The 24,572-nt window shown below is 40.3% G+C and overlaps 1 protein-coding gene across 1 annotated transcript in view; it reads right to left on the reverse strand.

The window, feature by feature from the left end:
* Window positions 1-24,572, reverse strand: part of NF1 (neurofibromin 1) — a 191,913-nt gene that overhangs the window by 17,542 nt on the left and 149,799 nt on the right. The window contains exons 40-56 of the mRNA XM_075852828.1: window positions 23,295-23,435; window positions 22,935-23,214; window positions 21,081-21,295; window positions 18,812-18,873; window positions 18,612-18,726; window positions 14,675-14,776; window positions 13,665-13,805; window positions 12,904-13,033; window positions 9,467-9,598; window positions 8,502-8,637; window positions 5,639-5,796; window positions 5,381-5,503; window positions 4,983-5,113; window positions 2,765-2,865; window positions 1,650-1,792; window positions 1,299-1,345; window positions 248-464 (exon numbers count right to left, since the gene is read on the reverse strand). Of these exons, the coding sequence (XP_075708943.1) occupies window positions 248-464; window positions 1,299-1,345; window positions 1,650-1,792; window positions 2,765-2,865; window positions 4,983-5,113; window positions 5,381-5,503; window positions 5,639-5,796; window positions 8,502-8,637; window positions 9,467-9,598; window positions 12,904-13,033; window positions 13,665-13,805; window positions 14,675-14,776; window positions 18,612-18,726; window positions 18,812-18,873; window positions 21,081-21,295; window positions 22,935-23,214; window positions 23,295-23,435 (2,374 nt within the window). The remainder of the gene's footprint in view (window positions 1-247; window positions 465-1,298; window positions 1,346-1,649; window positions 1,793-2,764; window positions 2,866-4,982; window positions 5,114-5,380; window positions 5,504-5,638; window positions 5,797-8,501; window positions 8,638-9,466; window positions 9,599-12,903; window positions 13,034-13,664; window positions 13,806-14,674; window positions 14,777-18,611; window positions 18,727-18,811; window positions 18,874-21,080; window positions 21,296-22,934; window positions 23,215-23,294; window positions 23,436-24,572) is intronic.

Raw genomic sequence — 24,572 nt, forward strand, 5'->3', positions numbered from 1 at the left:
TAATGGCATATCCCATGGATATGCCACAAATGTCTAAGATGGGAATAAACAAAATGTCTCCTGTATATCAAAATAGTCTATAGGTGCATCTGCTAAATAACGCTATGAATTAAACTAAATCAATAAAACGTTTCCGGGCCAATGAAGACCCCTATTACACAATCATCAACATCTTATTACATTAAGACTAAATGTTCTGATATTATTTTGGCCAATTATGTTTTCAATTGTATTCTGCACAACTTACCTGGGGAATGCTGGGAAGTGGCAAGGGAGGTCATGGAATTGGAAAGGTTAAGGTTCGCAGTAATACTCAGTTGGCTCTGCACAGCAGGAGGGTACGGAGATGTCGGTGTCAGCAGCGACTCCTCACTGGCTTCTTCATCAATAACAGGCAGGTACTTGTCAATCAAGGCATCAAGAAACTTCACTATGAGCTCTGCGTAGTCAGGGATTTGTGTTTGCTGATGAAACAAAAAAGCATGGATAAGAATCATTAACATCTTTCATCTTAATGGGGAGATTTACCCAAACGGAATATGGAACTAAAAACATCAGGTGTCCAGAGTTTAAAATAGCATATGAGACATTTATTGATTGACTGGCTGAGTCATCAGTATTTCTATCAGTCTACAGTATTAATGCTGTGATCACAACCAAGTTGGTGGCTTGACTGGTCCATATCAAACACTCTAACTTTTGGCATCTATAAACACAGGGGTCCCTTTAAAGACAGTTCTTGCATTTATTTGAACAAATTCGAAAAGGCAACTCTACCCAAAATACACCATCCCTTTAATTTACTGTAAGATTACCCTAGAAGTACTTGAGTAATTTGCCAATGATATGATAAGTCTTCTGTCCTGCTCATTTGCTATGGATATTGGTTCATTAAAGTGTCCATCCAATTCCAATCTGCTGCCCGATCTGACATCAGGGGCTGAGAGACGCTAGTGTAAGCGGGGCAGTATAGTTAGTGAGACAACAACCGTATCACGCATAGAAGAAGAGGACTCGGGTGTCATGATTGCCTCACCAACTGTACAGCCCAGCACGCACTAGCGTCTCTTCATGCCCAATCGGGCGGAAGATTGGAATTGGAGGGCCACTTTTATGCTAAACAGTACAATAAACGTTATGTGATCACCGGCCCGTTTATGATCAGTGTTATTACATTTCATGCAGTAATTCTACCAAGCATATATAAATGATCCGCTATATAAATGGTCAGATTCTGGATGGTAAGTACGCAGTCTATACATTGTATTGAAGAACTTCACATCATTCCTTCACTTTACCTTTGAGAAAGGACCAGCAAACCTCCACAACCCATTAAATCCGAAACCTGCAATGGTAAAAAACAATTATGACATTTATAGGTCATTAAACAACGTTTATCGTGGTGAGAAATTGTAAAAAGGTTATGAAATTTTTTTTAGAAGACAATCGTACTTACAAGAATTATGCCAAAAAGTTGGCAAAAAGAAAAGTATATACACTGCCCACACATTTACGCCATAGGGTTTAGCGAAATAAACGTTTGTTACCTGCAAATACTTTCCAGAAGTAAACAACCCACAGCCGAGCTCATTTACAACTAAAACACATGCCGGCAGCATCGCTGCAAATTTACTACAACTGAAACTTACTTTGCAGGTAAGACGGTTGATACTGTGGAGGAGACTCTTCATGGTAAACCACGCTTTGCACAATCCCATGTATTGGATTCAATAAATTTGGGTCTTGACACAATGACAGAAGGGTGTTGATCTTGGAGTCCAATAAGTTGTGTCTAAACCCCAACAAAAATGGTTCATAAAGTTCACAACAGCCGTAACACATCCAATGTGAATGAAGAAACTATTTTTAACCCTTTGGCGACACGGCCCTTCAATACATTCAAAGCTTGAATATTTTATATACTTTAACAATTTTTTTTCGACATTGATGGCTCGATCTTTTACATTTTTTTTAAGTATTATCGAGGAAACTATTAGCAGAAATAGGAAATAGAATGCCCATTTTATTTATTTCCTTTGTAATGCAATGTAATAAGTTTAACCAAACAAACTTATATAAAACAATTACTGTTCTGTGAAGAACAATACTAAACGTGTACTTTGCTCAAACTATATGGCCTCTGTAAAGCCCCATGCATACGACCGTAAAAAAAACACCGTAATTGCGGACTGCCATACGGTTTGCAATTACGGACCCGCACGGTTCTATTGGCCGTGGACACATTTCTGTAGCGCTACGGAAGGGTGTCCGTGCCGTAGAACCGTGCTGGGAAATATGGAGCATGTCCTACTTTTCTGATTTTACGGGCCGTGCTCCCATACTTTGTACAAGAGCACGGCACGAAAATGCGGCCTGCATGAGGCCTAATAGTGGAGAACAAGGGCCCCTATTTTTATTGTAGTATGTCCTCTGCCCTTAGTTGGTATATGGGCCATTAGCATGTTTTCTGACACGGAGGTAATCATACCAGCTCCCTGCCACTTCAGCAGGATCGGGCTGACAGTGTGAGCTTCATTTCTTTAATGGCAAAATGCTTTAGGAGTAAAGTTTAGGATCATCAGTACAGTGGAGTTTATGTTGTGCTATTTACTCAATGTGTTACAAATGTGAACACACCCTCAAAAACATAAGCAATCCTGTTTTCGATCTTAAAAAAAAATAAATCTATTAACGTCAATTTTTGCATAACTTAGATCATCAATAAAATGGCCAATAACAGCGCTTGTAAATGTGAGATACTTACACCACAGGAAACACTTTAGGGAAGACCACACTGGCCTCAGCTAAGTATTCATAAAGGATACGCTGATCAAACTCATCTGTAGTGTATTTTACAAGCGTAGCCTGCAGAAAAAAAACATAGTAGAATGCATGAGAAAACTCCTAATAAATCCAATATCATCAGTGGTGCACAGCACTAGGCAGAAGACAACACCGTTCTTAAAAAGTGAAACCCAAATCTACATTTTTATTTTATTAAAAACAAATTTTTGTTAAGAACCTCATGTTCATGTTTATAAATTTTGCCTAGCCGCTATTGATCATAGTATATAGTGGATGTGCGGTCCATGTCTAGCCTCCCTTATTGATATAATATAGAGTCTATCCCCCTCATTTCTTGTGTTTTACTGGGTACCAGCACTCCACACTTTTGGCCCAACTGATTTTAATTAGGAATGACCTCATAAGTGTTTCTGCTCCTGCTTGTACTCTGTTATCCACTGGGGGCGCATGGTAAGGTGAGCTTATTCCACTCGCAACCGCCCGCGCACCCGCGTAAGCCCGGAAGCGCGCACCCACGACAGCTTTTCTGTTTACAAACATACAAACAGTGTGTAATAATGATGGCGGCTGCGTGAAAATCACGCAACCACGCATCATACGCTGCTGCCACACGGAGCTGTTATGGACCTTTTGCATGCGCAAAACGGCACGTTTTTTGCACGCGCAAAAAGCACACGCTTGTGTAAATCCGGCTTTAGGGTAGGAACACACTAGGCATGAACACTGCGGATTTTATGCAACACATTTTATTGTGGAAAATCCGCAGGGTATTACAGTCGCAGCAGAGTGGATGAGGTTTGAACAAATCTCATTCACACGGTGCAAAAAAAATGGACCTGCAGTGTGGCTTTTTAAGCCGCAGCATGTCAATTTATTCTGTGGGATCGCTGCTCCTCTGTTGCGGAAATGCTGCGACACTGCCACAAAAATGACAAATGAGAAAAAAAAAAGGTACTTTAAATTTATAAAAAAGTTTAGATCCTCTATTCTTAGCGCAGCCCGTCCTCCTGTCATGACGTTTCATCCCATGTGACTGCTGCGGATGCGTGCGATCGCGTTTACGTGCTGTCGCAGGTGCGTGCGGTCGCGTGCTGTCGTGGGTGCGTGCGTTTGCGTACGGTCGCGGGAGTTTGCGGGTGCGCGCGATCGGTCGCGCGGGCGGTGTTTGACGGCCCCCATGACGAGAGGGGGGGCCCGCAGCTCACAACATTCTTTTGGTGAAAAAAACGGGCCCCATTGCAGGGGCCTGTTTTTTTTTCTACCAAAGGCAAGTCGCGGCAGTTGCCGGGCCCCCCTTTCAATTAGGTTTGGCCGGGCCCCTCACATCAGTACCCCTAATACCCCCCCCCCCTGATGGCGGCCCTGGGTAGCTTGATATAGTGCTGGATGGAGTACCGTTAACAGGCGTTGCCACGGTAGTGGGGCCCAGAAAATGTAGCTGTATGGGGCCCTGAAATTCCTGATGGCGACCCTGGCTGCACTTGTGGGGGGGCGTGGCCCAGAGCCAGGGAGGCTTGGCCTGGCCTAATGGAATGGGTGCTTTTGGCCCTCTGGGTTGCTCCCTCTGCAGGAGCGGTGCTGCGGTGGACGCCGCAAGGTGCTTCAGCCGATCGAGTAGGGACCCACTTTAAAGAGGTCGGCGAAGTGGCAAGTGGGCTCGCATACAATTTAATCAAAATGTTAACAAAGAACCTCATGTTTATACATTTTGCCTAGCCGCAATTGATCATAGTATATAGTGGATGTGCGGTCCACATCTAGTCTCCCTTATTGATTTTCATTTTATTATTTTACAACAGTGTCAAAAGAGTGGGAGTGATACGAACAGAATAGGGCAGAAGCAGGGAAATCAAAGAAGGGTGCCATCAGATCAACACAGGCATCCTTAACTGCAGCTTGTATTTTATGAATGGGGTGTGGACAGATAGACTATACAATATGTATTCACGTAATACAGGCTGCCATAAACCGCTTCTATATTTACCGCAGGGATGTGACTATCGGCATTGCTCCTGCTTATAAAGGGTGCGAACACAACATTACAATTTCAGCAATTCCTTAATGCAAAGTTGGAGCTTCACTAAACTAAAACACATTGTTACATCACACAATTAGTCATGAAATTAACAAAAAAAAAGTACAAAGGTAAAATACAATTTAAAAAAAAGCCGTCTTACAAGCACAGTCAGCAGCAAAGCTTGGGTTTTAGGATCAGTCAGAACTTCCTCATCCAAGAGCACATTTGACTCTGAAACAGATACTTTCCGCAAGTGAGGATGTTGTTGAGGGGACGATATTCTTGGTGTATCTGAAATTTAAGTAAAAATCACGATATGAGAGGTAAAGCATCAGGTAATGGAATCCATTCATCAAGCCTCTTTCACACGTAGCGGTAGTGGTGTTCAATGACCGCAATATCGGAGGCACTGAAATATCCGGAAACGGAGCAGAAACCAATGGCACATGGTAAATAAACAAGCAGTAATCTTAGATGTACACTGATAACAGTTTCCACCACATAATAACATGACTAACGGCTGAGAGACGGAGTATTCCCTCTATGCGAAATACTCACCAATATCATAATCGTTCTCGGCTACTCTCCTCATTTTCGGAGGTGTAGTGATGCCAGATTCAATCTCCTGTCTTTTAGGAGCCTTAGTGTCAGATATTAAATGGTCAAAACTTTTTCTTGTACCTAAAACATAGAACATAGCTGAATCTAATGTAAACCTGGATAGTTTTTTTTTAATGCATATACTTAACATTTAATATAAAAATGATGTACCATCCACCCAATTAAAAATCAGAATTTCACTTTAGTTTGACCTACCTAGTAGTTTTTTAGTGTTCGCTTGTGATGGTTGCCCCATGTCTAAACTCATAGACTTTCTGGTCCGTGGGCTAACTTGCCCAACTGTGGGGTAGCTTGCAGCTAGGTGCATTCCAGACGCTTTCGGGGATGACCACGGTTGATTTTCCTTCAGTGTTCTGTGGTATTCGAGATATTCATGTCATAAACAAGCAATGTTTAAACGGACATTTAAAAGCACCTTAAAAAGTAACGGTCTACGGTTTTATGAATTCTAAATCTACATAGAAATATACTATTTATTCTCATTTGTTTTTTTCTATTTTCTGTGCATGATTATGGGGGCCAGCCGTCTCGTGAGCTGCTTCTCTGAGCTCTGAACAGCAGTTCCTCAGATTTGTTTTACATCAGGTACATGGAAATAGGAAAGAAGAGTCACAAAGTAACTTATGGACTTCTATGGGATGTTGTGGGCATGCTCTGTGCAGAGGTCACAGTGCAGGGAGGGGTGAGCTGTCCCTATTACCTATTGTAAATGGTGGATACTGTCTTATCTATATAGTGGTGTTACTGGTCATTATAATCCTGCCTGTGGTGATAATGAGAAGTGATCTCTACAGAACAGGAAGTGTCAGTCTATTGTGAGGTTCAGTGACCAGAATGAAACCTGTAATATTTCAGGATTTGTTTTTAACCCCTTAAAATCGAAGCCATTTTTAGTTTTTTACTCCCTGTCTTCCAACAGCCATAACTTGTTTATTTTTACGTCCATTGAGCAGTATAAGGTCTTATTTTTTTGCGAGAGGAGTTGTCGTTTTTATTTGCACCATTTAAAGTACCACATAATGCACGGGGAAACGGAAAAAAAATCTTTGTGGGTGGAATTGGAAAAAAACCGATTCCTCCATTGTTTTTTTGGTCCTATTTTTACGGCTTTCCCCATGCGGTAAAAATGTCAACGTAACTTTATTCTGCTGGTCAATAGGATTACAGCGATATAAAAAAAACTAAATAAATTTGATCTTTTACTACTTTTACAAAGAAAAAACTGAAAAAAAAAAAAATTTGTTTTGTGTCGCCATATTCGGAGAGCCATAATTTTTCGTCTTATTTTTTTGTGGGATGAGCTGTAGTTTTTAGTGGTAGCATTTTTTTTGGTACATATGATTCTGGTGTTTTTACATTTTTCTTTACGCCTTTTATTGTGGGAGTTAAATATTGTTATATTGTAATAGTTCAGACTTTTGGAGGAAAAATTTCTACTGAAAACGTGAACTTTTTTTTTTACACCTTTTATTAGTTCCCCTATTGGATTTGAAGATTGTCAGATCGCTGGTTCAATACTAATGTATTGCAGTGTATTGTCTTTTTTTACAGACTTCTGTTAAGCCCTGCCAAATGCAGCGCTTAACAGGAGGAGAAACGAGACAGACTTGGGGGCATTCATTAGGCCTTCAAAGGGACACGTGAACCATCGGCAACCCGCGGGGGGGGGGAGGCAGTGGGCTGTCGGAGTGGCTCCTTCTAATGGCTTACAGGTCGAGGGTTATTGACGGCGGCATCTAAGTGGTTAAACGGCCAGCAACAGAGAAATTTCTATTCCTGGCCTTTAGAACGAGGGGTCAGCTGTAATACACAGATGACAACCACAGCGAATGTAGCAGGCCCGGCCCGTGAGCCAGCTCCGTACTTCAGCCCCCGAACCATAAAGTGCAGTTACGCCATGGAGTGCTAAGGGGTTAAGACGGGTAAAAAGAACAAAATACCAATAAATACACCAAAGATTTCTTTTAACCCCTTCCCGACAATTGACGTATACTTACGTCATAGCTGGGTAGGGGGAAGTATGGAGAAGGCTCACGGGCTGAGCAAACTCCTTACAACGCGGATGTAGGCTGTATGTTACAGCTGACACTTCACCGTAATGTAATAGCTTTTTTTCTTTGTAAAAGTAGTAAAATATAAAAAAAAACTATATCAATTTGGTATCGCTGTAATTGTATTGACCCGCAGAATAAAGTTAACATGTCGTTTTTATTGCATGGTGAAAGCTGTAAAAACAAAAGCGCAAAAAACAAATAGAGGAATCGCTGTTTTGTTTTTTTTACATTTTCTACCCACAAAGAATTGTATTCCTGTTTCCTAGTACATTGTATGGTACACTAAATGATGCCATAAAAACCGACAACTCGTTCTGCAAAAATCTAGTCCTCATAGGGCTATATTGACCAGGGGGGAAAAAAAAGGTAATAGCTTTTGGAGGGTGGCGATGAAAAAATGCAAGTCTGAAAAATGCTGGGGTGGGGAAGGGGTTTTCCCACGAGGGACTTATATGACATATCCACATTATATGTCATAAATGTCAGACAGATGCGGGTCCCATCTCTGTGACCCGCACCGAACTCTAGAATTGGACCCCTAAACTCCGTTCTAGCTTGGTCTGCCATCGCCGACTCCCGGCCACTTCCTGACTTTATGGTCGGGAGTTACGAAAACAGCTTAGCTCGCTGAACTACATTGTTTCCATAACTCCCATAGTAGTGAATAGCAGTTACAGAAGCAGCGTAGCATTCGAGCTACGCTGTTTCCGTAACTACCATTCACTTCTATGGGGCCTATGAAAACAGCGCAGCTCCGCGAGCTATGCGGTTTTCACCTTCATGGTCAGAAATCAGCCGACCCACAAAGAGGTAGAACGAGGTTTACGGGCCCCGTTCTAGAGATAGGTCCAGGTGCCAGAGGTGGGACCTGCATCTATCTGACATTTAGGACATATCCTGTGGATATGTCCTAAATGTCCCTTGTGGGAAAACCCCTTTAAAAATTTCTAGCAATCTCATTGTATATTAATCATGGGCTGCATTAGTATAGATAGAACAATAACCTGCAGGTAGGGTCACTGTGGTGCATCGGATATGTATCCATAGGAACATTTTCCATTGAAACATCTGTCAGCAAGAGTGATTTTCTGTGTTTCAAACTGCAGCGACTCCTCACCTCTTCAGACACTGTAAGTAATGCTAGAAACACCAAGAGTATGTTAGTACTAGGAGTAAATCATCAGAACACAAGTCTCCTATTAAAAAAAAAAAAGTATGGAATCTGTAACATAGGGAATGCTACAGATTTGAAAATTGAACATGCATTGTACTGTTCGCTAACAAATATGCCATTTGTGAATGCCGCCTTAGGGAAGTTTGTAAAGGAATATAAACGATGCCATGTGCTGACAATGCTACACTGAAATTAATTCCTATTGATTTCATTAAAAGAACTGTTCGCCCACCTTGGAGATACAGAAATCTCCAAGGTCAGCTGAAGGGGCACAGTAGAATGCTATAGCCTCTTCATTCTAGCAAATAATGGGAGTCCCAACTCACGGACCCCTACTGATGCCATCTTTTCTCAATGAGATGAATATAATTCTAGATGAAAATATACTATAATAAGCAAATCCTGCGAAAATTAACCATATTAAAGATTTGCTGTAATCCAATAAAGTCAGAAACGTGACTGACGTTCTGGGTCATAATAGCACTGCCATAGGAGGTGCCCGAGCCTGTTACTGTACCGCTGTAAGCTTCTGATTTCATGGATAGGCAAACGGTGGATTTTTCTGTCAGATTCCATGAGAATTTGTAATAATCTGATTCCTTATGTGCGGATGTATTTTCCCCTAGAAGAATTTTCCATGCATTGCTTCTAGGGAAGAAAATCTCCATACACACGTCATCCGACGGAGGCTGTATGGATAAGAGAGCCATACAGGCCCCGTGCACTGCTGTATTGACTGTGCCAGTGCGCATGAGCCCTTAGTAGGTGAAATAGTAAAAATTACAAAATCCTTACCTGCTAAATAAGCCACACTCTGAGTATTTACTTCAAACTTATCGCAATTTCTGTGTTTGTTTACAAGTGCAAGTAGGGTGTGAAGGATCCGTATTGTTCTTGCCACAGTAGTAGGAGAAGGATGTCTATAACCTAAGGAAGGCAAATTACTTTGTTACAACCCCCATTAAGATTGCCTTAATAGCTTAAATATGTATTTATAGTTCTAATAATATAAGATTTTTGTACTCTCAGTAAAATCTTTTTCTCGTTGTATTTACTGGGGGACACAGCACCCTGGGAACAGGCCCTTGCTATTGGGAGGCTGACTAGGTAGGAAAATTCGGCTCCGAGCAGGAAGGCAATAACCTTCCCAACAGACCCTGGCTTGATCAGTTTGTACAGAAGCAATAGAAGACAAAAAACAAAACATATCCATGGTCCGTTCAGAAAACAGAACAGGTCTTAGGCCTGGAACAACCAAACAAGAGGGAGGAATCTGTCTCGCACAACTAATATAATGATAAAAACATTTTATGGCGAGTACAAAAATTCTATTTTCTCATTTATATAATTGGGGGACACCGTACCATGACAAAAAAACAAAAAGGCACAGCCATGCGACACTCCTAACCCACAGCTGCTTGCAGCACCTCTGTCACCCACTGGCCTCAGAGGAGGCCATAGAATGATTCTTGTAAAATTTGGTGTGAACCGGAGCCCAGGTAGCAGCTTTCCTGACCTGAGCAACTGAAACTTGATGCAGGACAGGGCAGCCAGTTCCAAAAGCCATCCAGTAATAGTGACTGTCACCAAAAAAGCAGCCTTCCAGGAAAGGAGACGAAGCAAAACATCATTTAGGGAGTCAAAAGGTAACCTGAAGAGCCCCCTGGACCAAATTAAGCTGCCAAGGATCTGTGGGGTGCTTGATGGGGGAACCACCTGAGCCACCTCTTTTCAAGTTTTCAAATAAGAGTGAAAAGTCAAAGCCCGCTGAAAAAGTATGGACAGAGAAGAGCAACACCTCAATCTTCTACAATCAGCAAGGCCTGATTGTAGAAGGTGTGGAACATACCATCGAATGAAAACTACGCCATATACACCAGGAGAAATAAGCCTTCCGCATATGGTGGTACACCTTGGCTGAATGAAGTTTCCTGGCCTTCAACATGGTTTAGATGCCCCACTTCTTGCGAAATTCATGGAATAGGTCTGGGTTAAGGGATCACTCTCCTGGATCCTGTCTTAGAAAGGTGTCCTGCACGCATCAATGCATAAATGGCAGCTGTTAGTTGCAAGTCCTGCTCAGATTCTGAATTTGAAGATACACTGGAGGAGGGTGAATGATCCTAGTTGGAAGCAGGTTCTCCATGGATAACAGGGGAACCTTAGAAAGAAACCTGAAGAAGAGTGGGACCTGCCCCAAGTACTTCTGCACCTCTTATAGAAATCTACCGCGAGAGGTAGACGGTGTAGTACTTCATGGGAGAGGAAGGATTGGCATTGAGTTCTACTGCTATCTAGAAAAGAAAGCAATCTAAAGACGCAACCATGGTTTCGTAGAGTCTGGAAATGTCACAAGGCCTGTGAAAAGGTCCTGGCCCATTCAGGATGCGCCACATCCTGGAGGGGGGTCGTATCCTGAGGGTTCCTGAATTGCATACACTGTAGGCAAAAATGGGAAGGCTGTAAACGTTTATTATAACAGACACAGGTACAGCATGAAGTCATGTGCACTCATGCCTTCTGTCTGATGGGATCCTCCTAAGATGAAGGCAAACACAAGGGAGAGGGAAAAATTACCCGTCACTAGATTTAGAGACACTAAACTACCAGCACGTCGTTATACAGCTGGGGTTTAGTGCCCACGAAACCATCCGTCCACGAAATAGTTAATAAAATAATGTACAAAATTACGGCAGCACATGAAGCAGAGGACATTGCACTTCGCATCACCGTGCCAGTGCAGTATGCTGTCCTCAGCTTCATATTCGCATGAATGCCGCTCCAGGACTGACCTCATAAGCGTGTGTTATTTTACTAACTATTGGCTAAATGGGCGGTTTCAAAACTTTGTGACATGTTCCATTTAAAAAAAAGTTTCACCCTCTAATCTTCAGGCGTATGCAGGGTGAAGTCTTCAATAACCTCGCACATATAGTTGGGTTACTGGCACTCTGCATACGGATGCAGAAATTCAAGTTAGGGGATCAGCGGTTAGGGTAAATTCAGTGCAGAGAACTGCCTGGTTTCCCGACACCCGCACAGGGTGACCAGGCTGACAACCCGCCTGCAGCTAAGGAGAGACAAAAAATACATACAATAGAAAAAATAGCAGCGGATCGGATACTCGGGTCATGTCTGCTTCCTACCGACACTAGGCTAAACCGGATTAACCCAGTGTCTGTGGGAAAGGTATGATCTGCTTGGGCGAGGTCAGTACTTTTCCTACTAAGTGTCAGTATCCTAGTGGCAAGGTTCTATACCCATAGTGCTGTGTCCCACAATGATATAAATGAGATATTTATATTCCATATACATCAATCATGCAGAATGGCGAGTGCTGCAGCTTGGAGACATGAACAAGTCTGCAGAACATATTAGGTCTATGCGGCAGGGGGCTTCATGATTTAGTTTAAGAAAACATTTTTCAACGGTTATAACAATCCTGAAATGTCTACATATGGTTTAAAGGGAAACACCACTTTTTATTTTCTGAGGTCATGGAAACACGTCAAATGTTAACTTGTAGTCCATTTTCAGAAGCACCATTGATTTCTAAAGGTCCTTTTAGATGGCCCAATACTGGCCGTAAAAATGAGCAACGATCGACGATACAGCACGTCGATTGGCACTTGTTAGCTCCACTCACAAAGGAGCAATCATCAATAATGTATGGGGACAAACGAACGTTCGTCCGCATGCATTTGCATCAGGTCGATAGCACATCTCCCTGTTTACACTGGGAGATTTGCCGCTGACTAGCGACCATTTTTTTGTGCGATCAGCCGATGAACAAACGTTTGCTTGTTCATCTACTGGTATTTGCCCTGTTTACACAGAGCAATGGTCGGGAACGAGCGTTCGTACCCGTGATTGTTCAACCAATCATTGGTCCGTGTAAAAGGGCCATAAGGAACCATATTAAACATGCTCAAAACATTACTCCTAGAGTACTGTGCCTGACCGACCAGCGCAAAAGGGGTCCAGAAGCATGTGTCCAGCCCATGGGCTCTTAAGGATGTCATCCAATGACGTATCTCAATGATATGAGAAGATAATTAAAAGTGGAATGTCCATTTAAAGTCCTGACGTTTAGCAGAATATGTATAATTAACTTGAGCTTCTAAGACTCATCTAGCTACAGTTCTTGGTAAAATGGCTTTGGCATCAAAATTGCCGTCACAACAAAATGACCCAATAAAAGATAAAATACACAATACTTAAAATCCACTTACCTTTTAGCAAGTGCCCAACTAGTGCAAAGTTAAAGTTAGAGTTGAAATTGAGGCCAACAAAATGGTCCATTTGTTTACAATGCCATTCCTCTAGAGGATTACGGATTTCCATGAAGACTTCTTCTGGACTCTGGCGGAAAAAGCGTTTTCAATTATATTTAGTCAATGATACGCCTCCTTCCACATCAACTATGATATTCATGCACCCTTAAAGAGCATTCCCCTTTGAAATTCAAAATCAACTGCAAATATAAAATAATTACGGAAGACTTCTGGGCCATGTAGTAAAAAAAATTATAAAAACGTTGATATCAGTAATTTTTATCTCCGAATTCTGACTTTTTAACACATGCATTCTTAGTAAATTATAGTAAATTTGTCTAGCCACTATGGGCCCTGGCCCTTTAGCTAAGCTCAGCTCACTTTTGAGAAAGTGGCAGAGAAATGGTAAAAACACAAGTCGCAAAATGTAAAAATTTCCTGCAGGATCCACTTAGATGTGAACAATAACAGTTCGATCCTGACCCGCTGACACTAAACCTGATGGATACAGGGTTCAGCGCTAGATACAGCTGTTCTGTATACAGGATCCTACTTTTTGTTTTTTACAGGCCGTGCTCCCATACTTTGCATGGGAGCACGGCACAAAAATGCGGCCCGCCGTGCCTGCAATCACGGGTCGTGATTACGGGCACGGCTATGTGCATGAGGCCTAACCAATTCAATGTGCGGTTGTACACAACACATTCTCATTCACTTACCTTGTCATTGAAGACTCGAAGGCTGTCTAACGTGTGCAGGTTTTGTTCCAGAAGAGCTGTACCCGCTGAATACAAATTCACTTCATCCAGCTGTAGTACTGCCATAGCCACCCAAAAGAGAGCTTTGTGCATAGGGGAATCCTAGGATGATGTGCACAGGTCAGTATTCAAATATACCGAGAGAAAAGGGAATTAACAAATCCAGCCTACAATACCCTAAAACTAGTCACATCATAGAGTTCTACATTGTGAGGATGTTCGGGCTGGTACTGGAGCTCCATATGTCTAGGCATATGGTAACTGGAGTTGCCATATAATGCATAACATAACTAAATATGAAAGACTAACTATGGGAATAGTTGGGAAATCCGTAAATAGATCAATTGTATTTTCAGCTATTCAATGTGTATAAAACTAGGCGAAAAAAAAATGAACAGTTGGATAACTAGGTTCAAGATGAGAAGCTTACAAAGGCTTTGCAATGACAACTGTTTTTTTTTTGTTGTTTTTTTTTATATTGAAATGTTGCGAAAGGCAAAAGGTTTTGTTACTTCACCAAAATGGCTTAAAGTAAGCGAATGTATCTGGTCTTTATACGGTGCATACTCTACAGATATATCCATACCTGCATAGGAGAATATAGCAATGCAGAAATGTTCTGTATGTTTCCCTATGCAGGAATGGACATGGCTGAATAGAAAAACCATAGAAGTGAACCTGCAGCGGTTTTGGACACATGCAGACTAAGGCCTCTTTCCCACAGCCGTATTTAGGATCAGTATTTGTAACCCAAAACCAGGAGTGAAACCTCCACAGAGAAAAAATATAAATGGAAAGATTTACACCACTTACGTGATTTGTAACCACTTTTTGGTTTTGGCTTCCAAATATTGATGCAAAATACTGAAAGATGCCTAAAGTAAACGACTCCCTTACATGTAGAAACGTAAGTTGACCGTTCTGCTCCCGCCATGAGCTCATACTGCGGAGACTTGTTAGAATAATCTTACCTTGTTAAGAAGCGGCTGTAGTTTGGTTAGTGCGATCACAGTGGCTTCTATTAAAACTTGGCTGTTGTAATTATCAGGACCTTTTAAGCAGCTTTCGAGTCCCTAAAAATATATTTTACCAAAGAAAAATACAGAGAATAAACTTGGTAGATCATATTTATGCGTATCAGGCAAAATGATGTATAGATTTATTCTCAATCTTTTTGTTCTGAAAATTCAAAAAATTTACAATAGAATCGGAACTAGTCTTTCCAGTTACAAGCACGAGTTCTGTGTAGCTGATGTGGCTTGTCAGCTCTGCTAGGTACCGTATATATATATTCTACCCCAATGTTTGGCTACATGATCATTTCCTTCCCACCTACCATGGATGTAACCGCAACAAAGATAGTCTTTATAACTCTTGTACTAAAATTCTTTCAAATGTTCGGAAATCATATTGAATATCTTGACTGGTCAGTGAAAATACCTTTTAATGGCTAACTGAGAACTCTCAAGTTTTCATTTGTTTTATCTATTAGCAAACATGGTTCAAAGATCTATAATATCTATCTATCTCATATCTATCTATCTATCTCATATCTATCTATCTATCTATCTCATATCTATCTATCTATCTCATATCTATCTATCTATCTCATATCTATCTATCTATCTATCTCATATCTATCTATCTATCTCATATCTATCTATCTCATATCTATCTATCTATCTCATATCTATCTATCTATCTCATATCTATCTATCTATCTCATATCTATCTATCTATCTATCTCATATCTATCTATCTATCTATCTCATATCTATCTATCTATCTCATATCTATCTATCTATCTATCTCATATCTATCTATCTATCTATCTCATATCTATCTATCTCATATCTATCTATCTATCTATCTATCTATCTCATATCTATCTATCTATCTATCTATCTATCTATCTATCTATCTATCTATCTATCTATCTATCTATCTATCTATCTATCTATCTATCTATCTATCTCTCATATCTATCTATCTCATATCTATCTATCTATCTATCTCATATCTATCTATCTATCTATCTATCTATCTATCTCATATCTATCTATCTATCTATCTATCTCATATCTATCTATCTATCTATCTATCTCATATCTATCTATCTATCTCATATCTATCTATCTATCTCATATCTATCTATCTATCTATCTATCTATCTATCTATCTCATATCTATCTATCTCTATCTCATATCTATCTATCTATCTATCTATCTATCTATCTATCTATCTATCTATCTATCTATCTCTCATATCTATCTATCTCATATCTATCTATCTATCTATCTCATATCTATCTATCTATCTATCTATCTCATATCTATCTATCTATCTATCTCATATCTATCTATCTATCTATCTCATATCTATCTATCTATCTCATATCTATCTATCTATCTCATATCTATCTATCTATCTATCTCATATCTATCTCTCTATCTATCTCATATCTATCTCTCTATCTCATATCTATCTCTCTATCTCATATCTATCTATCTATCTCATATCTATCTATCTATCTCATATCTATCTATCTATCTCATATCTATCTATCTATCTCATATCTATCTATCTATCTCATATCTATCTATCTATCTCATATCTATCTATCTATCTCATATCTATCTATCTATCTCATATCTATCTATCTCATATCTATCTATCTCATATCTATCTATCTCATATCTATCTATCTCATATCTATCTATCTCATATCTATCTATCTCATATCTATCTATCTCATATCTATCTATCTCATATCTATCTATCTCATATCTATCTATCTATCTATCTATCTATCTATCTATCTATCTATCTATCTATCTCATATCTATCTATCTATCTCATATCTATCTATCTATCTCATATCTATCTCATATCTATCTATCTCATATCTATCTCATATCTATCTATCTATCTCATATCTATCTATCTATCTATCTCATATCTATCTATCTATCTATCTCATATCTATCTATCTATCTATCTATCTCTCATATCTATCTATCTATCTCATATCTATCTATCTATCTATCTATCTCTCATATCTATCTATCTCATATCTATCTATCTCATATCTATCTATCTCATATCTATCTCATATCTATCTATCTCATATCTATCTATCTATCTCATATCTATCTATCTATCTCATATCTATCTATCTATCTATCTCATATCTATCTATCTATCTATCTCATATCTATCTATCTATCTCATATCTATCTATCTATCTCATATCTATCTATCTATCTATCTATCTATCTATCTATCTATCTATCTCATATCTATCTATCTCATATCTATCTATCTCATATCTATCTATCTCATATCTATCTCATATCTATCTATCTATCTCATATCTATCTATCTATCTATCTCATATCTATCTCTCTATCTATCTCATATCTATCTCTCTATCTCATATCTATCTATCTATCTCATATCTATCTATCTATCTCATATCTATCTATCTATCTCATATCTATCTATCTATCTCATATCTATCTATCTATCTCATATCTATCTATCTATCTCATATCTATCTATCTATCTCATATCTATCTATCTATCTATCTATCTCATATCTATCTATCTCATATCTATCTATCTCATATCTATCTATCTCATATCTATCTATCTATCTCATATCTATCTATCTCATATCTATCTATCTATCTCATATCTATCTATCTATCTATCTCTACAAAAAAGAGAGATAGAAGCAGCACTCAAAAAAAATAATACATTATTATATACAAGGTTAATACATTATTATTTATCAAATACATTGACTATATCTGTGTGTGCTGCTCAGTCAAGAAGGTTTGGTTTTTCAATACGCCTCTTATCGAATTACGGTTGATGAAATTTGCGTACATGACATATGAGATCTGTGGTGAACATGTAGTAGAGTCTACTTATGAGTCAATTCTCTACCAAGTCTATCAAAAGACAAACAGGATGTGGCATCCTCTACATGTCCCGTGTTATTTAAAGGAACAGTGTCATCACAAATAATTTGTTTATATGTTAAAGATGTTAGTGCCTTAATATAAACGTTTATTTTCATTTGTGTGTTTGCGTTTTACTGTTTCTTATTTTCACACTTTTTCTTCCCTATGGGGGCTGCCATTTTTTGTTCCATTTCTGTGTGTGTCGATTAACGACACACACAGACATGGAATACGGCAGCCACAGTCCCATAGGGACTGCGAACGGCTCCCGTCCCATTGACTGCCGTGTACGGCGTCTGTGTGGGAACTGCGCATGCGCCGCTCCCACACAGTCCTATTCGAAATTGGCGCCGTCCGGCGCCATTTTCCCGTGGACCGGAAGTCGCGGCTGGACAGTAATATTACTACTTCCGGTCGCGGCTTCCGGACAAGTGCACATGGAACAGCGGCAGCAAAGGGAGCGGACGGGCCGCGGCGGCAGGAGCAGGTAAGCGATGTCAATGTATGTTAGTGTTTGTGTGTGTTTACTACTGCATGTAAACCTACTACACTGTGGGTTACCTCAAAAAATGGCGACACACAGTGTAGGAGGTTAAACCTTTCAAACCCCTCGTTTATCCCGGCACTAGCCAGGATAAAGGAGGGGGGATTGCTGAGAGCTCACTAGAGCGATAGCTTTTAACCCAATGTTGCAATGCTGCAATTTTGGGAACTAGCTCCAAACAGCTCCATCTAGTGACCAAAAATGGGTAGTATTATAAATTTGAAAAAATTTATAATATTTCCTGACTCGCGAAAAAAATAAAAAAAATTTGAACAATGTTTAATCACCCACACACTAAATGTTTAAATTTTTAAAAAAAAACATGTTTTTGGGGCGACACCATGCCTTTAAAACCCATTGCAGTAATAGACGACACCCCAGGTAGGATTGCTTACCTTGCTCAGGATGCGAATGATCTGTTTGATTTGTCCATGAGAAACACGTTTGCTGATACACCCGAACACAACAAGCGCTCGAGGCTGAAGTGATGGATTGTACTGGAATGCAAATCTGGACAGAGAGAACATTGAGGAAATATTGAAGGGGAACACAAAATAATATCAACTGTATGAACCATAGGGCATCTAGCACTTACTTTTGAGCAAGCTCAGTCCACTGGTCCAACCACTTGCAATTTGGGATATCTCGCATGCAAGCCTAAAAATAAACTGCAAGTTAGATCCAGCATACAACAATTACAGAAGGAAAGAAAATAAATTTTAAATTAATTTGGTAATTATGATATCATCTAAATGGCAGAAAATTACCTGCATTTTCTCAAAGTAACCTAGCTACTATTTCAGTACTAAATGTGTAGAACAGATAGTAAGAATCAGCAGTAAAGGGTTGTCCAAGATAGAAAAAAAAAAAGGGTGTGCCTTTTTTTTTCTTCTAGAAAACTGCGCCACTCTTGCTCAGGGGTAGTGTCCGGTATTGCAGGTCGCTCCTATTTAAGTGAAAGGGGGTGAGTGGCAATGCAAGTAACATCCCATGGACGATTGGTGCGGTTTCTGGGGGGGGGGGGGGGGGCAGGGACTGACCCTATTTTCTAATCCCAGATAACTCATTTAATAAAACCAAGAAAATACTTCTTCTAATATTCAAAGAGAAACTGCACCTTGGCAAAACTTTTGATATATCATAGAAACATATCAGAAGTTTTGATTGGTGGGGGTCCAGGTGCTGAAATGATGGTGCAGAAGCGCTCAGCTGTACCATTGGCTGTGATTGGTGCTCTCTGGCAGGCTGAAGAAATGCTCAGCATCTTAGCACCTGGACCTCCACCAATCAAAACTTCTGATATGTCTTTATGACATTATCAAAAGACTTATGAAAGTGTAGTTACTCTTTAGGAAAAAAAAAATTCCTAGTCATAAAGCCGGTTTTAATTTCCTGAAAAAATTTTGCTTTATCAAGTCACGAGCGTGATAAATTTACAAAATGTGCAATTATAAACTGGAGTTAATTGCCTAAAAGCTAAACATTGAAGCATACAGAAGGTAAAAAAAAAAAAAAGTTTAGGGCCTGTTCACATTTGCGTTGGAGGCTCCGTTCAAGACCTCCGTAGCAGATTCAGACAAAAATACCGGAAACAAGAGCGCAGCGCGATTGTTTCTGGAAAAACCCCAAATACCCAGACGGAACCCATTGGAGTAAAAAGATATTTTCGTTATTCTGCTCCTCTGGACATTGGAATACCGAACAGGCTCTTATATTGTCTGGCTGTTAAGAACCATCATTTAAATGTGACTGGATGTTTCCAATACTTCCAGTCATTTCTATAGATAGTGGCTGCACATGGGTGGCCAACTCTGGGAATTGGGCCCCTTGTTCTTGGTTACAAATTGGGATCTCCCAGATGACCTGGAACCCCTTTGGTAAGAGTATGCAAAATCCATTTCCCATAATCTAAAAGGGGTCATCGGAACAAAAGAACATAAAAACTCCTCCAAAACATCTGAAATGCTTCCCTAGTGTTAATACCTTAAAGGTTATTCCATTATACAGTGACGTTTCGGCTTGTGTAAGCCTTTATTAAGCTTGATAAAGGCTTACACAAGCCGAAACGTCGCTGTATACTGGTATAAACCACTGGTGATTCATCTACACCTTAACTCAGTGCTGCCTACCATTTTCATTTTTTCTGTACTATTGGGGAGGCTGGGACCATGCCCCTGGTTTGGTGTGTGCCACCATTCTACCAGGTAATATAAAGAGTGCTGTTCCCAACTCTGCTTCTACTAGTGTTAATACCATATCTTTCTAATATACACATTTTAGTAGCCGTAACTAACCCCACATATCACAGCTCAAATCCCCAGTTTGCAGGCGGGACTTCAAAACTACATATCCCGCTATGCCTTTCTCTTGTTTCTGCAGCCTAATCCTTTCCATCTTTACTGAATCACCAATAGGTCCGCCCCCAGTCCGCTAACTATTGAGCTCTTTACATCCTACCCAATAAGACTCCCCCTAATAAAACTATTGTTTTATTGTCTGGTAGGTGTGGAGCATGCGCAGTCAGTGCAAGAGACACGTGTCATGTACACACTGATATACTGCACATGCGCTACGTGTTTCTTGCAGACAGCTGGAAATTAGAACATGTGACCTAAAGTGCCTGGCACTGTGACTGCTCCTTTCCTAAGCCGGCCCCTGAGGATGTGCCGACACCAACAGCAGTAGGAAGTCGGCAGAAGTCACGTGTTGCTGATCGGCACGTCATCAGTTAGGTTGAAATTACTGAGCTGCCGGGATCACGTGTTCGGGGTTCAGTTTGGCAATTCTGAGCAAAAGTTGAAACTCATCACTATTGATAAGTTTAATAAGAAGGCGTTTGGTTTAACATAGTATTACAGTAATACCTCCATGATTTCTAAAAGTGCTTCCGTAACAGTTTCCAACGAAGTCAGAGCAAACGTCTCCCTCTCATAAGAGCCAGGTGAGAAAGAGCGGTCCCGATAACTGGATCGGAATGCTATAACTGCAGCCGACTTGACTTTGCTTATGCCGAAGAGTAGATAGAATTTGGGTAGAGAGAATTCCGTCAGACTAAGCCGCAGTACTTGTTTTGTCTCCTCTGAAGGCAGAAAAAAGAAAAACATTGTTTGCATAGCATACACACAATGCAATTTATCAGAACTGCCCACCAGGGTATGAATTTGCTATGAACAGAGATGCCACACCAAAGACAGATATCAAAGGAGTACTCCGTTTTAAACAAATAAAGCTAGGGTCACACTGCTTTTTGGGGTACCGTTCAGCGTGTGCGTCAGCGATTCCTTTGGACGACAAATAGTGCAGCATGCATTGCAATTCCTGCCGTCAATACGACTCAAATCTAATCAATGGGGTCCGTCGGACATCTGTCATACAATGGATTCGGGTACAGTGTCATGGCTCTCGTTATACACAGAAGCCACAATGCAGGTGTGGATAGAGCGTTCTATTCTTTATACTCTGAAAAATTACCCAATTTTTCAACTTACTTTCTGTAGCAATTCCTCACGGTTTTCAAGATCTCTGCAGTCATTTACTAGGAATTCACATTGTTTACTACCAGTGAATAAACCTCTATTCCTTATGTAATTGACGTACAGGTGCAGGACTCGTTACAGTACAGTTATCAGATCTCTCTCTTCTAACAGTCCGTGCAGCTATCACTAGTACAGATTTTTATCTACTGGGAGTAAACACTGAAGGTTCCAATTCCATGACCGCAAGCAGAGAACTTGAAAACCATGAGGAATTGATACAGACAGTATACTGGGAAACTGTAACTCTCCACATTATACAAAGAATTGCCGGAGCTCTCTCTCAAAAAGCTACACAGTACTCAATATGTGATAAAAGAAATAAGGAGGCAGCCTGTGGGTCACTTTACGCAGAGTTTTTTGGCACCAATTTTGACACAGAGACCGCGTCGGAAACGGCACCAAAAACCGCCAAAATCTCCTCTATTTCAATGGAAGGCAGAGGCGTTTTTTTCCCAGGCAGCTTCTGGCCGCTATTATGAAAAAGAAGCGGCATGTCCTTTCTTGCCTCGGTTTCCACCTCAGACATCCCATTGAATCAATGGGAGACAGAAAAACCTGCAGTGCTCGTTTGAGCATTTTTCGTAGCATTTTATGCAACCGATCCTTGCATTAGTTTCAATGGCCACGGGTGAAAAAACGCAGCGAAAAAAAGTACAGGCAGTTCAAAATCTGCTTCAACATTTTTGAAGGAATTTTGAGTCAGATCCGACTGCAAAAAACTGTGTGAACAGGCTCTTAAAAAAATATAAATGCGGGACTAGACGTCTTCTATATAGTCAGCTATAACTTCTTAAATATAAAATAGAGGAAAGCATAACTTCAGAAATTGTATGAAGTGCTCATGTAATGGTGGATCACTGGAAAAAAAGCAAAGTGTATTATTATTATTTTATTTTTTTAAGTAATTGCCTGTTTCAGGACACAAGAATGTATATATGGGGGGTTCCCTGCCCAGGGGCGCCTCTATTGGCCAGAGCAGAGTAATGCTTCCCCAGAGATAAAAGCTAGTTGAGAGAAGGTCTCCAGCAATCCGGTCATCAAGGACCTTCAGGGGTTGACCACTTTAAAAAGTTTTGCCAGGAGCTACTGATAAGATTCCACAGATTTCAAACATGAAAAATTCATTTGGACCGCTGTGAAAAATAGTTATTCCAACCTGCCCTACAACAAATCTATACATACCACTGAAATGTAACTGTGAGCAGGTGCACAGAGAGTGAATGATATTGATAACAAGTCCATGGGTGGAAGCTCGAAGAGAAAGAGGACCTGTTGCCACCAATAACGTGACAACATGGAAGAGGTAGGGAAGATGGGCAGCCACATCCAATGAGTTATTAAAGGACAGCATAAGCATGTATCGGGCAAGTATGGCAATGTCATCCCACATGAGATGCTGCTCCAGCGTAGGGGTGGGAGAGAGGCAAGTCTTGTCTATTATTTTACACATCCTTCCAATAACCTGGAAAAGAAAGAAGATTCTTATTTTATGCATAAATCTCTCTCTTATACCGGTTTTGAGTATACACGGTGTAGACAAACCTTGCTTGAAACCAGTTTGACATTGCCAGATGCGAGAGCAACTGCTGTATCGGCCATAACCTCAGCTTTAATGGATCCCAGACCACCTGTTGCACTGGTTTTAATGAAGCTGTCAAGAACGACATCAAGAAGATCTGTGATCTAATTAAAAATAAAGAAAAATCATTACACTTCAAAAAATTATATAAAAAAATTGTAATTCAACTCCAAACTATGAGCTATTAGCTGCTGCCATTTCTCAACTATATGCTAATAAGGTAGCAGCAATGAACAAACAAGTTCTTTATTGGCGAGACAGATTTGATCTAGTCCAGTGGCCATAACCCTTAAAGCGCTGTCGGCCAACAGCTACCCTTACACATCCACGTTAGACCAGGCGTGCATGTGTCCTCATTAGAGGGGGTTGGGGAACAAACCGCTGCCAGACACCTTCATGCGGCAGCCTATTTCCTGTGAGAACAAAGAATTGGGCATATTGAAATCTAACATGCCCCGATCCTTCTTTCCCTCCGACATCTGTTGTCAGGAGAGAGTCAGGACACATTCATACAAATTAGATGGTCTCCCAATCCCGCCAAAGTTCATCTAAAGTGTATGGGTAAGTAATGTGTATGAATTGTAGTCCGTATTCAACACCATATCAAATAGAAAGATGCAACCATAGGCCAAAATCTGAACAATACGCAACTGCTTTACTTAGAGCACCTGTCATGTGCTCAAGAAAGTCTGCCGCCATACCGTAATTGCTGCCTTCCCCCTGAATCCAGCACCATTTATTTGAGGTTTCTAGGCGCCTCCGTCCCCAAGCGGATTGCGTGTAAACGGAAGCACCGAAAAACATCAAATACACAGTGATTGAATCAGGGGACGCATCAATTAAGGTATGGCGGCAGATTAACTTTTGAACTAAAGACATGACATTAGTGTGAACAAAGCCTAAGAAGTTGTGTGCATTTCAATTAAAATATTGGCCAACACTTGCATTAGTGTATAAAATTATTTTCCTGTCGCCGATAAAATGCCACAAATCTAGCAGTTCAGATTATTTTTTTTTAGGATGAATTCACACTGCTTCAGTAGTGTACACTTAGCATATGCACGAAGAAAGCACACAGCGCATACAAACGTATCCATAGGCCCCCCTTTCACCCGATTGTCTTTTTGGCATTGAGATGGTATACGTCGATTTACCTTTTTTTCCATCTGTAGTTTCTACTGTATATCCCATACAGAGGTGTCCTGCAAAAAATATATACCACCCTGTACACTTTTTGTTTT

Source organism: Rhinoderma darwinii, chromosome 2 (genome assembly GCF_050947455.1).
Source record: "Rhinoderma darwinii isolate aRhiDar2 chromosome 2, aRhiDar2.hap1, whole genome shotgun sequence".
Classification (NCBI taxonomy): domain Eukaryota; kingdom Metazoa; phylum Chordata; class Amphibia; order Anura; family Rhinodermatidae; genus Rhinoderma; species Rhinoderma darwinii.